The 18,848-nt window shown below is 40.2% G+C and overlaps 1 protein-coding gene across 7 annotated transcripts in view; it reads right to left on the bottom strand.

Moving 5' to 3' along the window:
* Positions 1-11,519: 11,519 nt before the first annotated feature.
* SUMF1 (sulfatase modifying factor 1) overlaps positions 11,520-18,848 on the bottom strand; it is a 111,620-nt gene continuing 104,291 nt past the window's right edge. For 4 of the 7 annotated variants that reach the window (XM_060161327.1, XM_060161329.1, XM_060161330.1 and 1 more), the window contains one exon: positions 11,856-12,960. In XM_060161327.1, coding sequence (XP_060017310.1) covers positions 12,850-12,960 — 111 coding nt within the window. In that variant the 3' untranslated portion in view covers positions 11,856-12,849. Of the gene's footprint in view, positions 11,634-11,855; positions 12,961-15,471; positions 16,359-18,848 lie in introns of those variants that run through there. The other 3 variants (XR_009542716.1, XR_009542717.1, XM_060161328.1) reach the window with 3 other exon arrangements.

Below are 18,848 nucleotides of genomic sequence, written 5' to 3'. Positions count from 1 at the left end.
TAAATGATACATTAAACGAGATGGAGTTAATTGATATTTATAGGACATTCCATCCAAAAACAACAGAATACACATTTTTCTCAAGTGCTCATGGAACATTCTCCAGGATAGATCATATCTTGGGTCACAAATCAAGCCTTGGTAAATTTAAGAAAATTGAAATTGTATCAAGTATCTTTTCTGACCACAACGCCATGAGACTAGATATCAATTACAGGAAAAGATCTGCAAAAAATACAAACATATGGAGGCTAAACAATACACTACTTAATAATGAAGTGACCACTGAAGAAATCAAAGAGGAAATCAAAAAATACCTAGAAACAAACGACAATGGAGACACAACGACCCAAAACCTGTGGGATGCAGCAAAAGCAGTTCTAAGGGGGAAGTTTATAGCAATACAAGCCCACCTTAAGAAGCAGGAAACATCTCGAATAAACAATCTAACCTTGCACCTAAAGCAATTAGAGAAAGAAGAACAAAAAAACCCCAAAGCTAGCAGAAGGAAAGAAATCATAAAAATCAGATCAGAAATAAATGAAAAAGAAATGAAGGAAACAATAGCAAAGATCAATAAAACTAAAAGCTGGTTCTTTGAGAAGATAAACAAAATAGATAAACCACTAGCCAGACTCATCAAGAAAAAAAGGGAGAAGACTCAAATCAATAGAATTAGAAATGAAAAAGGAGAGGTAACAACTGACACTGCAGAAATAAAAGAGATCATGAGAGATTACTACAAGCAACTATATGCCAATAAAATGGACAATCTGGAAGAAATGGACAAATTCTTGGAAATGCACAACCTGCCAAGACTGAATCAGGAAGAAATAGAAAATATGAACAGACCAATCACAAGCACTGAAATTGAAACTGTGATTAAAAATCTTCCAACAAAGAAAAGCCCAGGACCAGATGGCTTCACAGGCGAATTCTATCAAACATTTAGAGAAGAGCTAACACCTATCCTTCTCAAACTCTTCCAAAATATAGCAGAGGGAGGAACACTCCCAAACTCCTTCTACGAGGCCACCATCACCTTGATACCAAAACCAGACAAGGATGTCACAAAGAAAGAAAACTACAGGCCAATATCACTGATGAACATAGATGCAAAAATCCTCAACAAAATACTAGCAAACAGAATCCAACAGCACATTAAAAGGATCATACACCATGATCAAGTGGGGTTTATTCCAGGAATGCAAGGATTCTTCAATATACGCAAATCTATCAATGTGATAAACCATATTAACAAACTGAAGGAGAAAAACCATATGATCATCTCAATAGATGCAGAGAAAGCTTTTGACAAAATTCAACACCCATTTATGATAAAAACCCTGCAGAAAGTAGGCATAGAGGGAACTTTCCTCAACATAATAAAGGCCATATATGACAAGCCCACAGCAAACATCATCCTCAATGGTGAAAAACTGAAAGCATTTCCACTAAGATCAGGAACAAGACAAGGTTGCCCACTCTCACCACTCTTATTCAACATAGTTTTGGAAGTTTTAGCCACAGCAATCAGAGAAGAAAAGGAAATAAAAGGAATCCAAATCGGAAAAGAAGAAGTAAAGCTGTCACTGTTTGCAGATGACATGATCCTATACATAGAGAACCCTAAAGATGCTACCAGAAAACTACTAGAGCTAATCAATGAATTTGGTAAAGTGGCAGGATACAAAATTAATGCACAGAAATCTCTGGCATTCCTATATACTAATGATGAAAAATCTGAAAGTGAAATCAAGAAAACACTCCCATTTACCATTGCAACAAAAAGAATAAAATATCTAGGAATAAACCTACCTAAGGAGACAAAAGATCTGTATGCAGAAAATTATAAGACACTGATGAAAGAAATTAAAGACGATACAAATAGATGGAGAGATATACCATGTTCTTGGATTGGAAGAATCAACATTGTGAAAATGACTCTACTACCGAAAGCAATCTATAGATTCAATGCAATCCCTATCAAACTACCACTGGCATTTTTCACAGAACTAGAACAAAAAATTTCACAATTTGTATGGAAACACAAAAGACCCCGAATAGCCAAAGCAATTTTGAGAACGAAAGAAGGAACTGGAGGAATCAGGCTCCCAGACTTCAGACTATACTACAAAGCTACAGTTATCAAGACGGTATGGTACTGGCACAAAAACAGAAAGATAGATCAATGGAACAGGATAGAAAGCCCAGAGATAAACCCACGCACATATGGACACCTTATCTTTGACAAAGGAGGCAGAAATGTACAGTGGAGAAAGGACAGCCTATTCAATAAGTGGTGCTGGGAAAACTGGACAGCTACATGTAAAGGTATGAAATTAGATCACTCCCTAACACCATACACAAAAATAAGCTCAAAATGGATTAAAGACCTAAATGTAAGGCCAGAAACTATCAAACTCTTAGAGGAAAACATAGGCAGAACACTCTATGACATAAATCACAGCAAGGTCCTTTTTGACCCACCTCCTAGAGAAATGGAAATAAAAACAAGAGTAAACAAATGGGACCTAATGAAACTTAAAAGCTTTTGCGCAGCAAAGGAAACCATAAAGAAGACCAAAAGACAACCCTCAGAATGGGAAAAAATATTTGCAAATGAAGCAACTGACAAAGGATCGATCTCCAAAATTTATAAGCAGCTCATGCAGCTCAATAACAAAAAAACAAACAACACAATCCAAAAATGGGCAGAAGACCTAAATAGACATTTCTCCAAAGAAGATATACAGATTGCCAACAAACACATGAAAGAATGCTCAACATCACTAATCATGAGAGAAATGCAAATCAAAACTACAATGAGATATCATCTCACACCAGTCAGAATGGCCATCATCAAAAAATCTAGAAACAATAAATGCTGGAGAGGGTGTGCAGAAAAGGGAACCCTCTTACACTGTTGGTGGGAATGTAAATTGATACAGCCACTGTGGAGAACAGTATGGAGGTTCCTTAAAAAGCTACAAATAGAACTACCATATGACCCAGCAATCCCACTACTGGGCATATACCCTGAGAAAACCATAATTCAAAAAGAGTCATGTACCAAAATGTTCATTGCAGCTCTATTTACAATAGCCCGGAGATGGAAACAACCTAAGTGTCCATCATCGGATGAATGGATAAAGAAGATGTGGCACATATATACAATGGAATATTACTCAGCCATAAAAAGAGACGAAATTGAGCTATTTGTAATGAGGTGGATAGACCTAGAGTCTGTCATACAGAGTGAAGTAAGTCAGAAAGAGAGAGACAAATACCGTATGCTAACACATATATATGGAATTAAAAAAAAATGTCATGAAAAACCTAGGGGTGAAACAGGAATAAAGACACAGACTTACTAGAGAATGGACTTGAGGTTATGGGGAGGGGGAAGGGTAAACGGTGACAAAGCGATAAAGAGGCATGGACATATATACACTACCAAACGTAAGGTAAATAGCTAGTGGGAAGCAGCCGCATAGCACAGGGAGATCAGCTCGGTGCTTTGTGACCGCCTGGAGGGGTGGGATAGGGAGGGTGGGAGGGAGGGAGACGCAAGCGGGAAGAGATATGGGAATATATGTATGTATATAACTGATTCATTTTGTTGTGAAGCTGAAGCTAACATACCATTGTAAAGCAATTATACTCCAATAAAGATGTTAAAAAAAAAAAAACCAATCTGGCCACTAGAGGGGGAACAATACACATAAAACCACTTCCAGTTGCCAGGGATGGGGGTATCAATACAAGGGCTGCCTCCAAAAGAGACTGTCCAAAGCTGACAGCCAGAAGCAGTAATCAACGTGATTCATCCTTTGGCTTGCCTAATATATTCTGGAGCAAAAGATTTTGTTAATAAATATAACAAATATGTTAATAAATATAACAAATAATGTGGGAATGTGACTCCCACATTAATGACGTTTTTTTCCCCCTCTCCACCAAACTGAGTATTTACAATGTTCTGGAACAGAGGACAATGCTGAGTTGGAAGCTGCCCTGAAACCACATCTTAAGAAACAATGCCCAGTTTTCAGTCCCTCAGCAGAGTTAGGGGAAGCAACTAAGAGACTTTTGCCCAGTTTCACAAAGACCAGGGGATTCACTCTTATCAAGGAACTCCTCCCGTATGCTTTTTCAGAGCGCTTTTTAACAAGCATGGTGCAGGACACTTGTTTCACTCTTCACACATGAGCTCAGTCGTCTTATCAGCTGTAACTTTTTTCATGAATTTGAGCCTGGTATGAATGAGCTGATAATGCACCTTTTGATCTTCATTACTGCTAGCAGGTGAATGTTTCCCATATACCCAGCTTTCTCCCACCTCGCCCCTAAAAAAAAAAAAAAATCCGCCTCTTTACGGAAACATGATCGTTTTGTAAAAAGAAGCAGCACGTTCTGGGAAAGAAAATGATGTGATGAAAACACGCCTTCTGAAAATGTGTGGTCCTAACCTTGGATGTCTCATTGCCATATTGAGAATGACACGGAAGGGATGTAAAGCAGGTCAAAAATTTGCACACAGATCACCCTATACTGACGATTTTAACACTCCTGCCTTGATTCTACCTTTTCTGAAAGTAAATTTTAATTTTCAAAATCTGAAAAACAAATCGGTTAAGTAACTTGCCCGAAGTCACCCATCTAGCAAGTGGTAGGGTAAGAATTTAAACCAAGACAGTCTGGCTCCAGGGTCCATGTTCTTCACCACTGATCCATTCCATCTCCTCGCTCTTTGCCTTTTTTCTCCTTCAGGCTCCCTTTTGCCTCAGTAATCTCCCCTCTTCAATCCACCCCTCCCCACACCAAACTCAAAATAAAACTGTGGATCTAGTGAGGCAGTAGAGAGAAGTCACAAAAATGGTGGGAGTCCTGGTTCGGCCTCATTCAGCCGTGTCACCTGGACGCCTTGCAAACACCGAGTCCTAGTTTCCTAAGCGCAAAGTGGGAATACTAACCAAAAATAACCATGTCCTCCCGAGATCGCCTGCAGATTAAATTAGATCATGTACATAAAGCCTTCAGCGTAGTGCCTGGCTAAGGAGAACCTAAAACTGTGACTGGAAGATAAACCAGGCAAGAGGAAGGTAAAACAGTCACAATTTACAGCACAATGAAGATGAATTCCACCAGCAGAAAGTGAGCTGTTTCATGAAAGTAACACTTTGACCCTCCTCACTCGCTTTATGATACAACCACCATCTGAGGGGGCAGATGGTTGACAAGCAGGGGTCCCACTACCACATCACCTCGAACAGAGGCTGCAAGAGTGGGGGAACTTACACTGTGTGCACCCGATATTCCAAAGCCCTCCTGGGGAGTCCTTGTATATCAGAGTGACTCCAATTACAGGACTGTTTAGGGCACTCCACTCACAGAATTGTCTCTCAGAGGACCCAACTCCATTATAACCATCTCTGAGAAAATGTGACAACCCATGGCGGGGCCATCTCCCTGTGCTGCTCCCCAGGGCTTCCTCTTTCTGACCCTTCCACATCGTGACCACTTCAACTAAATCATTGGTGGGTTTTCTTCGAGCCACGGAAGGAAATTCTCCTCTGCATTTAACAGGTCTCCAGAAACGAATAGGAAGGAAGCACCTCTTAGCAGATAATTTTAACTTTCTCCTGTGGTCATTTAAACTCAATTCTTCTTGACTGTCTTCGGAAGAGCTGGAGAAGGGCTGGTCATTATTCCCAAGACAGACTTGGTCACCACGAGACCTTGCTTTTCTTCTAGATCAGCAGCCCTCAAGCTTTTTGCTCTCAGGACCCCTCTACATGCCTACATCTTACTGAAGACCCCAAGGAGCTTTTGTAACGTGGGTTAGAGCTAACATTTAGCATATTAAAAATTAAGACTGGAAACATTTTAAAACATAAAAATATACAAGCTCATATTCTATGAGCCATCAGGCTACCTATCATGTAGTCTCTGGAAAATCCCACCACTCATGAGATAATGAGAATAAAAAAGGCAAATCAAATCTTAATATTATTATGAAGATAATTCTGACTCAACCCCCTGAATGCAGTCCACAGACCACACTTTGACAGTTGCTGTTCTCAAAACCCATTACACCAATCCCTATGAGCATTGCCAAACCCTCAACTATTCTCCTTTGGATGTTGTTTTGAGTTTTGAATGTGGTAATTTATGAAGTTAGGATCTAGATCCTGGACCAAAAATCTCAGAGAAGAATTAAGTAAGAAGAAATAATTTAAATGAGTTCCCAGAATTACCTAAACAACTATTCTCTAAAACTGGCATGCAAATTAACATTGAAAACACCACAGAAAACCTTAACAGGCTGACTAGCATATTATGAGACAACAGACTGCCTTCCCTTTTGTTTTCTATTTTTAACTATTGTTATGCCCATGAATGACATTTTCATTGGTATTAAACCTGCCAGAGGTTCTTTGTGAGGCAGATTGAGGAGGAAAAGCTTCAGAATTATACAATCTATGCTGCAATAGTCAGATGTAATTTTCTCCTTTAAAGAGAACTTTGATGGGGGGAATTCCCTGGTGGTCCAGTGGTCAGGACTCTGTGCTCTCACTGCCGAGGGCCCGGGTTTGATCATTGGTTGGGGAACTAAAATCCCACAAGCTGCACCGGCGCAGACAAAATTTGGGGAACAGATGGACCACATAGTGTCAGAACATTTTCAAATTCAAGTATTAACAGAGATTTGGGGGTCAATCATGCCAGCTTCTTTTTTTATATTTGAGATAGAGATCAAGTTTCGCTTTTAAATTCAGCCTCTTTGTTTTCTGCCTCTTGGCCCACTTTGCTCCCTGTTCTAAGCTGAACTCCATGACTGACCAGGACTGTCTGGTAGTACCTTCCTGCTCCTCTGATCTTAATAATCACACTCATAGTAGAAACAAGTACCTAGCAAGCACTTACCCAAGTAATTTGTGCTAAACACTTTATTTTTGTATTATTTCATATCTCCGCACAACCTCAAGAGGTAGGTACTATTATTATCCCCATTTAACCTGAGAGGACATTACCTGCCTAAAGGTCACAAGGTAAGTAGGTGGAGAGGCAGGGAAACAATCCCAGATAATCTCATTCTGGTGCTCTCTTCACACCATGATAAACTGCCTTTTAAAGAAGATAACGGAAGAGATTAAAAAGGGCATCCTTCCATGTCATTTAAAAGAAAATAAATAAAATTTCATTTGTCAAGTGTCTGGGGCAGAGAAAAATTGTGGACTTCAGCAAAGCAACCACAAAGGGCCCTTCTTAACAGGCACCAAACTAAATGCAGGTGAACCTTTTATCAGCACCACCTGACAAGGAAGGGCTTATCTCTGTTCCCCTGATTGACTGTCAGCTGGTTTCACTTTCCTGCTAAGTGTTGATTCAGAGCTTCTAACCTTACCCTGTTGAGGTGCCAAACTGACATGTTGGAAACGGGTTGGTCTGATCGGTCTTCCATTTCCTCAGCAAAGAAAACAAGGAGTTTGTCAAACATGGCCCAGGCCCAGCAATGGGAGAGAATCCTGCCCGGCCTTCAATTACCCTGCAATGGAAGTGTCTTTTTGCCAGACAACGATGACTAATTCCAAAGGCCCAACCAGCCTTCTCATAATGATGACTGTGGAGTCAATTACCATTTGGGGGCAGATTAGAATCTGATCTGAAACTGAAAAATTCCACCCCCTTGGTGCTAATCCCTTCAACTTTCCAATCCTAAATAGGGCAAATTTCAGAAAAGAGCGTATCTCATTTTACAGCCTACCTGAATACTATCTGTAATGATTTTTCTTAATCATAAAATTAATTAAACTCCTGCTTTAATAGTCTAAACACAAGAGTCAGAGGAAGGAAGGAGTTCTGGCCTGCTGCCAGGGCTCCAACTGAGCCTCTTGGCGTTAATAATTTCCATGGTGTTTTAAACATTTGAAACAACAAAGGCCAGCTTTCACTAACAGCATGGCTGATTCTGGCAAAACCTATAAAAACAATGCCTACTGTGGGGTAGTTCGTATTACAGACAATTAAATTTTAATAAATGAAACCAACAGTTAAGCAACTGACATTTCTGCTATTCTCTGATATTAGTCTGCAAACTTAAGTGCCAAAGTTAATGAAAATGAACTGTTGATAGCACTGCTGAGATTGCCTATGGCTATTAAATGATTTTAGGTGGGATGGGGTGGGGATGGAGAAAAGGTGTTCCCTATGGCATTTCTAGGCAAGATGATAGCCTTGGGCAAGCCACTGCCCTTTCTCAAACTCGGACATTTCTAACTGGTACATTACTTACTTGATCAGTCATTTTTCAGAAAGAAATAACATGGGATTTCGTGCTCCATGAAATGAATCAACTTTTCATAATCTCCGTTGAAAAGTAGCACTCCACAGGCTGAATCTGGCTACAGAAGCAATTTATTAGGTCCTCACAGTGTTTTTTTTTTAATCTGAATTGGTTGCCAACATTAAAAACTCAGAAGACTTCACATGAAAATGCAAAGAGCCAGGTATGTACTCCCAGAAATTGGACAATCGAGAAAGTCTGGGCTCACGTTTCTGCATGGCGGCCAAGGGAGGGCAGAGCAATGACAGCGCCTTTAGAATGGGCATCAGTCAGCCTGCTTCTTGTCGCCCCCGTTCCCACAAGAGCCAGGCTCTGCACCTCCAGTGCTCCTCCTAAAAGCCAGCCTGCAGGTTAACTCCCTGGTGATAAATATTGCCAATGGTAAGGTTAGTTTCGATATCTGTTGGAAGGAAGGGGGAAGAAATGCATACCAAATATTTTATAAAGGAAAAATAAATCCTACACTAGTCCCTTGTATCAAATTCCTGAAGTCTCAGAACAGAAAACATCATATTTCCACGTCTTTTTTCCCTCAAAATACTCCTTTCACTAGGTCAACTATGGATTTTACCACATAGAACAACTTTATGTGTAGCTTGAAAACATGATCTGTTTTTTTTTTTTTTTTTCGCGGTACGCGGGCTTCTCACTGCTGTGGCCTCTCCCGTTGCGGAGCACAGGCTCCGGACGCGCAGGCTCAGCGACCATGGCTCACAGGCCCAGCCGCTCCGCGGCATGTGGGATCTTCCCGGACCAGGGCACAAACCGTGTCCCCTGCATCGGCAGGCGGACTCTCAACCACTGCGCCACCAGGGAAGCTCCATGATCTGTTTTGAAAAGGTGATTAGCAAGAGGTTCCTGAGATTCTCATGGATGAAAGGCCCTTTGCCTTATTTTATGTCAACAACAGAATTCTTAGTAAAGACGGTCCAAGGAAAACAGAATTTACCAACATATTGGTTTGGAGCCACTACCCCACCACGCCCCAGCCCAAACCAACACTTACTAAAATAAATAGCATCTTCGATTTCTTTTTTCCTTTCATGTGGACAACAGAGATGCTGTGTCAAAAAAAAAAAAAAGTGGGGAGGGAAGAGTTAAAAAAAGAAAAAAAATGTCTACATTGGTGGAGATCTGTATTTCATTTTAAGCTGTAGGTTGAACCATGCAAAGTCTGATGCCTCTAAGTAATCTGATGTTTTCTGAGAAGGAAAGGTCACTCTTGATCACCACAACCATCACTCCCCGTCACTCCCCCCTTCTACTCATGTTTACAGGCTTAAAAGAAGATGACCTGCTCCCTACTCAGAACCTCATGTACACCCCTGAATATATATTAAGACTGCCCAAGATTCAGGACCAAAGCAGATTTGAGAACAAACCTTCAATTTCCTCCACTCTTCAATGGGACAAAAAATGAATTAGAAGCACACACCTAATAAATGAGTTCCTGAAAACACAAACAAAACAAACAAACAAACAAAACACAGATTTTCCTATACTGGTACTGGCACATCAGCCAAGTAGTCTGTTCTGTTAAGACGAATATTTCTTTAATGCAGAAATAGCTCGTAAGTGATTTGTAAACAGAGATTGGAAGATGGTCGAATGTGAAAGTCACGTTGGGGTGTATGTTATTTGAAATGTGTTTTGAAACCATCACAGGTAAACTTTCTTGAAAGTTAATAGAAAACTTTAGCGATATATGAAGACCTCCAAAATACTTTTTTTAACCCTATGGAAGTACAAGTAGTGGTTTATTTAGTGGCTTCAAAATTGCTCAAATTTGCCCTATGTTAAATAAACTCTCTGAAAATCTGCGAGTTTGAATAAAGATACTACAAAAACACTGCCCCCCTAACCTTATAAAGACTGATGCAGAAGTCTAAAACCCCAATCAGATCTTTACTTTTGATGGAAGTGGTCTCCATTAAAAGCAAATGCCATTAAAAACTTACATCTTAAGGGCTTCCCTGGTGGCGCAGTGGTTGAGAGTCTGCCTGCCGATGCAGGGGACACGGGTTCGTGCCCCGGTTCGGGAGGATCCCACATGCCGCGGGGCCCGTGAGCCATGGCCGCTAAGCCTGCACGTCTGGAGCCTGTGCTCCGCAACGGGAGAGGCCACAACAGTGAGAGGCCCGCGTACCGCAAAAATAAATAAATAAATAAATAAATAAATAAAACTTACATCTTAGAAAAGAAAGATGGAGGAGCCCCAGGGCTTAAGGCTGCAAAGGACTGACTGGCTGTGATGCTGCCACTGCAGATTTAACTGAGCTACTGATTTTAGTAGGATAGGTATTATTTTTGTTAGCGCTCTAGCGGCAAAGTTCCTTAACGTGTGAGTGGTCTGCCCCTACCTCTATTTTTCCTCATGCTCCCTATTTTTTACACGCAATTTTGCAGAAGGTGAGATTTTTCAGAAATGCGTATACAGCATTAAAGCTGCAGTTCGTATACCACGATCCTGTCAGTCTGTTCCTAAGCCAACACACAATTTTACAAAGCACAGTAGCCACAGCTGTCTGTAGTCCGGCACGCTCTGCAGTCAGTAACCTAGAAATGTGGTTCTTAAATGAAGGGCTTGTTAGGATTTCACTTTAAATGCTTTCTAACATTATGCTCCTGCTAAAAATGCAATTCTAAAGACTAAGCCAAAACACACCCCAAAATATTTATGCTATATAACATTAATTACCAAGAAAAGAATCCAAAATACACACACTAAAAGTATAACCATGTGAAAAATGTAAGTAAGTGGGAGGTAACAAGTAAAAACAAAAACTGTGCTTGAGTACTGGTGACTTAAGAATAAAATACCTTATTTCCTCCATTAGCCTTTTCAATGAACCAAATGCTTTTTTGTTGTTGGTTTTGCCCAAATTAATCATCAACTGATGAGAGCGTGTAAAGAAACATTTTATATCCGCAAAGTGACAGACTAACAAATGTGGCCGAACACCCCAGCAACACAACTGTTTCTCAGGATAAATGTTTTAACATTAGGAGGCCAGGTGCAAATGTAGCAATCAAGAGTTGGCTGAACACTTAAGAATACTCTGTGACTTAGCTTTTGAACAACCAACATAAAGACAAGCCTCTCCTTTCAAATGACATGCTAGAAGCAAATGTGGGGTCTTTGAGGACTGGGGAATCAGGCTGGGATCGTGATGACAGGGACTTCTGGCTGGAAGCCATCACTCTAAGTCAAGGTGCTTTCCCGGCATGTGAAGCAGCTGTTGCGTTTCACAGGATGGAGGCGCCGCCCTTGACCTTGTCTCATCTACTGAGGCACGAAGAAGCACGGTCATAATTAGGTTCTGCCAGGAACCTAATTCTGCTTTTTGGAATAAAAATTCCCACAAACTGCTCAAATATCCAAGTTATCAAATAGCTAAACAACAAGAAAGTTTTCTAGCAAACAAAACACATACATATCACAAAGTCATTTCTTTAAAAGAAAACATAATAGAGGGAAAGAGAAAAGGAAACAATGAGAGTGAAGCCTGATTTAGCAGATACCACTTTATTCGACACAGTGCATGATCTGAAGCATCTGACACTCCACAGCCAACAAGATTTCCTACTTCCCTATTACAAAATACTGGATACCCTGAATACAGTTAATTCAAGGTTCTTGGTTTTTTTCTCCTACATTTAGAATTAAACAGGTTTCTCCATGTAGCAAACATTTCACATTCACCAAAGGCTTTGGGGAGAGGGGGAAATAGGGCTTGTAACTGCCCCCCTGAACCAAAGGCACTTAATGTTAAAATATAAAGCACAGTAAAGTCACCTCACAGACATCCCTGCGTGTTCGGACTGCTGAACTTGAGCGCACCATCACTGGCCCAAGTGGGATTCATTATAACAATGTAAAAGACACTGATTTCCTTGAAAAAACAAAGTGCAGTACGAATATAAAGACCCATCACCGCCACCCCCCTCATTCTTTTCTGAAAATAATATACAAGAGAACGATTATTTTACATGATTAGTATTACCCAAGGTTCACACATGGGAAAAAACAGCTAAAAAATAACCTGCCATAAACTCTCACTATGAAATCACAATAGAATCTGATATATTCAGACAATCTGCGAGTTGGGAGACAGCCTCAGAGATCATGTTGTGCATCCCCTCACTGGACAGATGAGGTCACTGAGGCCCAGGAAGGTCAAGTGTGGGACCCTGGGGTCTAACCCAGGGGCAGAGCCTGGGTAGAACGCAGACCTCCTGAGGCCTAGTTCAGGGTGCCCTCCACCGCCTTCCTCTTTAAAAGACTCCAAACGTAAAACATGAAATGCACCACACAATAAAGCACACTTGCTGATGCAGGTCAGCTATTTGGTCTCGCCACACGGTTCCTTTGGCCATTGGGCAGGTATGTAACCCACCTGGGGGTGGGAATTCTTCACAAGAGGTTGTTCAGCCTTCTGAGGGAAGCCGCGTGCAGGTTAGACACGACTTCTTCGATTCAGGAAGGCTCTTCGTGGCTGTTAGCCTGTGGTGGGCAGGTGGTCGGCTGCACAGCGGAATCCCAGATTCGAAGCGGAGCTGTCAGGTGTGTTCTGGCTTCGAGCAGCACAGCGATACCTGTAGCAGTAGGACTTTGCGGAGAGAACCAGACACATGAGTGCTCTTGGACTCTGGGCTGAAGGCTCTCAACTGTCAGATTGACGTTGTACCCAAGTACCAACTGTAGAGAGTTATGCCTATCTGCAGACAGTGCCTGCCTACAGGCACCCGCCTCCTGCACATTTAGCAGCTATGTTTCCGAAAAGGGTAGCGCATTGAGAGCTCACCACATTATCCAGCGTTCTGTTATAAACGTGACTAGATATAGTACAAAGATGTTGGTGTGAGTATTACTTAGAACAGTTTAAAAAAATGTAACAACCAATGGTTACGTAAGTTATGGCGCATCCATAATTTAGACTCGTAAGCAGCCATTAAAAGGCATGTTTTCATGTAACATTTAATGACACAGGAATTTCTCAGGATACAATCTTAAATGAAAAAGTCAGAATACAAAACTGTATATGTGCTATGATCTCAATCTAGATAATCATGTACGCCAAAGAAAAGCAGACTGGAAGATTCAAAATGCACCATAATCCGAACCGTAGTTATCCTCAGGTAGTGGGGTTTCAAATTTCCGATGATAACTATGTATTACTTTTATAATTTAAAAAGTTATTTGCACATTTAGAATAGCATTTGACAAGTAGACAAGAAACCAAGTAATAAAGCTAAATGGCAATTGAGAAAATATTAATTAAGAGCAACATTAAGATATTATTTACTATCCAACAGGTTGGCAAAAAATTGAACAGCAAGCCCAGGAACATCAAGAGTAGGAAAGGCTGTGGAAAACATTTTTTCTTAATACATTGCTTTTGGAGTTTAAATCATAGTAATTCATGAAGCTATGTATCTTTGTGTGGGGGACTTGTTTGGTATTGTTTTATTTTATAAGAGCAGAGTATGGTATATACATATGCACAAACACACAGACATCAAGCTCTCCAGGCATGGTGCTAGGCGCCTTCATCACTTATTTGATCATAATGGCCAGAGGAATTAAATGAGTTACCCTAGACGACACAGTTGTTAAAAGAAGTAGAATTCGAACCCAGGTCTAACTGTGGTGTGCTTGCCTGCCTAGCAACAGTCGATACTCGTAGATGGAAAGGCATCACAACTCATGATTCTGTCCCACCCCTGTTATAGCCCCCTGCATGTACACACCAGGGAAAGCCTAACACATATCCCTGGTCACCTACTAGATAGTCAGTGAATAACCACAGATGACTTGATTCAACACTTCAAAAGCTTCCAGGTTCCAAAAATAACCATGCATGGAACTCTTATGTCCTAAGATCTTTGATCAAAAATAACAGACAATGAAAATAAACTAGTTACCCTGTGTACCAAGAGCATCAACTCTGAGTGTGCCCTGGGAAACTCAAGTCCCCGCCGCTGGTTAAAGAAACTGCACAAAGAATCATGTAGAGTAACTTTGGAACTCATGAAGCAGAGAGAATTTGTGGAGGGGCAAAATAGGGCAATATGAAAGATGGTTTTTTTTTCCTTAATTCTTATTATTCTCCTTTCTCTCACGAAAGTTGAATGTTTTTAATCTTCATAAAAATTATCTCTAGAGCTGACAAAGGAATTCTCTGGAGCACTTCCACCATGAAAAAAAAAAAACACATGGTGCTCTGTCTTTTATAGATAGCGAAACAGTACCAACCAATTTTCTCATTTTCCCTGTGGCCAGTGAAGAATGTAACACTATTACCAATATTCAGGCAGGCAGAGGGAAAATGAATAAAAAAATATGCCTGAAATAATGAAAGACGTGATGGCATCTGCTACTACCTGTGATTGAGATGCAATGGAAGCTCTAAAATGACTAGAGGTGACCATGCAGAAAGACACGGCAGAAGCTTTGTTCCATGTAGGGCCTACTCACTGGGCTGCTGTGAAGCAAGATGCTTTGGTATTTTTAGAATCAAGCTCCTGTGGATAATGCAGGGCCCCATGCTCTCAGTGTGTGCAGTGAATTCTACATGGGAGCAAGAATCGAGCTTGGGGCAGGGGGGCAGGCAGTCAGACAGGGACATTCTTGTTCCATAACAGGACCACACATGACAAAAAACAATCAAGCATTTCCTGATTGCCTCCCGTGCGCACTGTCCCGCTGGAGATCACAGGCTGGTTGAGGTAACAATGATTACACATCAAAAAGCTACAAAACAAGCTAGGATTAAAAGATTCTGAGGCTACTATTAATTCAGGGGAGGAAATGGTCACTAAATGTCTAATTTTTTAGGAAAGACTTTTGAAGGCAGAACTTGGCCAGAGCGGGATTTACGTGATTATGGCAGTGGCCTTCCGACTTGAGCATACAGAAGAATAGCCTGGAGAGCTCATGTAAATACCTATTCCTAGGCCACAAACCCAGAGATCCTGATTCAGTAAGTCTGGTGTGGGTCCAGGCGCTGCTAATGCTACGGGCCCATGGACCACAAACTGAGTAGCACTGATTTACAGGACTTAGAAACAAGGAAAGAAGGTTTGTTAAGTGGAGAAAACAATGACATCAGAGGCATAAAAAAGGAAAAATTCAGGCAAGTGAAGAGGATAGCAAGGCCACAGCCTGAGAGTGTCAGAGCATGGTTTATTTATTCATTGAATATTTGAGAGTTTACAACATGCTAGATGCTATTCTGGGTACGAGGGAAGCAATGCGGAACAAAACAATGTACCCGTTATCGGGAAGCTCACATTCAACAAGGAGTTAAGTAGTCAGACAATAAATAAACGGATAAATTCAAGAGTGCTTCTGGCAGTGGTCAGCTTGGAAGAAAGTCACATAGGGAGAGAGGACTAGACGTGACTAGGTGTTACTTAGATAAGGTGGTCTGGGAAGGCTCCTCTGATGAGGCGCTGCGAGAGCTGAGCTGCCCAAAGATTCAGAGAATGAGAATTCCAGGCAAAAGCAATGAGTGGTACAGAGAGGATAAATGATAAAAAGCAGGAAACGTGGGTGGATAAATAGGATGGAGTCACATTAAAGGTGGTCTACTTGGCAGAAAGAGGTTGGGCTTGACACAGGTGGAAATTGTGACAAATATTTTACTAATGTACTCACCTGAAAAGGCAAAATCCAAGACTCATTAGCTATTTAACCCTAGGCAAAGCCTTTCTGAATCTGCTCCCTCTTCCGATAAAATGGGGCTATTAATGGAATAATGTCAAAATGCTTCATCTTATCTTTACATGAAAAAGTAAAGCAGTAGACATGTGGAGATTATTGTAATTGTTACTTTATAATGAACACAACACTCTTAATTAAAAGAACTCACTTTGCCTGTCTTATCTGACCTCCTTGGGTTAACCTGCTTCCTTACTAAAACAAAAGCAGCTCCTCTGCAGGTCTTAGTGATCTTGTGTTGGGAAGATGATTCCTTGCCAGCATCTGAATACGGTTACGCATTTGCTACAAAAATAGGAAAATTATTTGTTATATAAATGGAAAAGGTGAAGGGGTATCTCTGGTGACAAGGCATAGGACTGAGGTCTTTGTCGGATGGCATAGTTCAATATGCAACTTGTCTCTCAAATTATATAACAAACTGTTTTAAAATTTGGTTTTCATATGCCACAAAATGCAGGCTGTAGCAACTGTGACGAATTGTGCCTGCCTGGAGCACTGTGATCAGAAAAGAGATCCATGATGTATAAGAGATTATTGACCATAGTCATATTTGAAGGCCCTGGTACATACAGCATAATTTCATTTTGGGAAGAAAAAATAAAAGTGCACCGAAGAGTTTGGTAGAATACTATTAACAGTTTTCTTCAGAAAGCAGCGTGAACGATTTTTTTCATTTTTCTGTTTATTATTTATTTTCTAATTTTTATGCAATGAAAATGTTTTGCTTACATAACAAAAAAGCTTAAAATCAGTGACAACAAAAAGAGCTAGTCCTTTTTTGGATCATAGCAGTACCTAAAGTCTTCCATTAACCTAAATGATGAAGAACTAAACACTAAAAAGCAAGTCTCACTACAAGTTAGTGTTGAAAGGTCAGGACCATCACATGAGAAAACAGTCAATTCACATTATCATTCCACTGCAAATGCACTCATTCACTCAGCAAACATTTATTAATAAGCAGTTCATTTTAAATTCCAGTAATGGGCAACTAATGAAATATGTAATTAAAGAGAAAAATGGCCTGATTTCATATGTCCTCATTGCTCTTTCTTTTTTTCCAACTCTACTTTTAGCACTAAAAATGGTTATTAATGATGTTAGGTCTTTGAGTGGTTGAAATATGGGTCATTTTATTAATTAAGAACAGAGGTAGTAGTGAGGGCCTATTTTAGCCCCATTTCATCAAAATGGCTAATTACTTTGTGAAACTGACCTCAATATCTGCACTAAGAATATCATCCTGGATTCAAGAACAATTCATTTAAGATAATGGCTTACCAGCCTTGGGGCTCTGAAGTCAAGTGGGACGGCAATATGGTTTTTATGAGAGGAAGACTTTTAGGGATAAAGAACAGTTTTAAGGTAATTGTAGCTCATTATGAACAAAATGATTATAGAAAAATGACACAGCAGAACTCAGGTCTCTCAATTTCCCATCCATTGCTCTTGCCACCGACACTTGGACAACTCCTTTTGCTACTAATCTTGATGTAAAATGGTGGGGTTGAGGGGGTAGGGGAGTGAGGATTTCGTCAATGTTGTAGGTTGGGCTAAAGATCCCACAGAGATTAATCTAACAACTTCAAGAAAGACTAGTATTTCTTGAGTACTTACCATGTGAACTGTTCTAAGAACTTCACATGTATTAAGTGACTTAATCCTCTCAATAATCCTGAGGTAGGTATTACTGTATACACAATAATATATATATATGTATACACAAGGAAAACACCGACACACAGGTGTGGTAATAGTGTGCCTAAGGTCACATGGTTTGTAACTGTGAATCCAGGATTACAGTCTTTTCAGTCCCATTCCAGAATCTGTGCTCTTAACACCATGTTGACTCACAGTTGTTCTTTCTGTGCCTCGTCTCCTTACTGAAGCTATACTTTGGATGGACTTTCAAAAAATCAAAAATAATAATCAGAGCTTACTTTAGTCATGCAAACTGGCCCTGGGCCACGATCAAAAGTAAGTCACCTTCTAGGCAAGGTGATTTTTTTTTCAAAATGAATTACATTATTCTTTTCTCTTTTTATTGATTTTCTTTCTTTTACTGATTTTTACCTGTGCTACAGTAATCATTTCCAGGATTCTGCCTGTCTAGTTAGCAGTTCATTAATTGGTTTTTATTCAAAAGAGAAAATGGGAGAAAATAATCTTATTATAATAAAGATGATGATTAAGAATGATGGTGTTAGCAGCAACTAACTTACGGAGACTTTACCATGAGCTAGGCACTGTACCAAGTGCTTATTTACTTTGCTGCATTTATTCCTCGTAAGAACCTTACAATAGGTGCAGTTATGATGTACATTTTACAAGTGTGAAAACTGAGGCTTAGAAAGGTTAAGTAATTTGCCTAATGTTACAGGCAAAGACTAGCAAAGAACAGTTACAGAACTCCAACCCAGATCTAATTCTAGAGTCCACATCTTAATATACTTAGTGGCAGTTAAAACTGCCACTCTTAATCTAAAGAACAAGCACTGAAAGTAATTCACAGCCAACACTGTGCTGTTTTCTTGACTACACCAAAATAACCAGGCTGAGGTTAAAAACCTACATCATCTACAATTAACTTGACCAAAGATCCTAGAGCTGCCGTTTCTCTCTGGAAAATCTTGTGGATCCCACTCAGTTTTGTCACTCTGCTATTCTGTTTTCTGGAATACTCTCTCCATCACTCTGAGCCTGACTAAATTAAAACTTATCCTTCAGGGTGACTAAGAAAAGTTAAAGATGTATAATATAAACTCTGAATCA

The sequence above is a fragment of the Lagenorhynchus albirostris genome, chromosome 10, assembly GCF_949774975.1.
Source record: "Lagenorhynchus albirostris chromosome 10, mLagAlb1.1, whole genome shotgun sequence".
Classification (NCBI taxonomy): Eukaryota; Metazoa; Chordata; class Mammalia; order Artiodactyla; family Delphinidae; genus Lagenorhynchus; species Lagenorhynchus albirostris.
The sequence above is the reverse complement of the archived record's forward strand: the minus strand, read 5'-3'. Positions and strand labels throughout refer to the sequence as shown.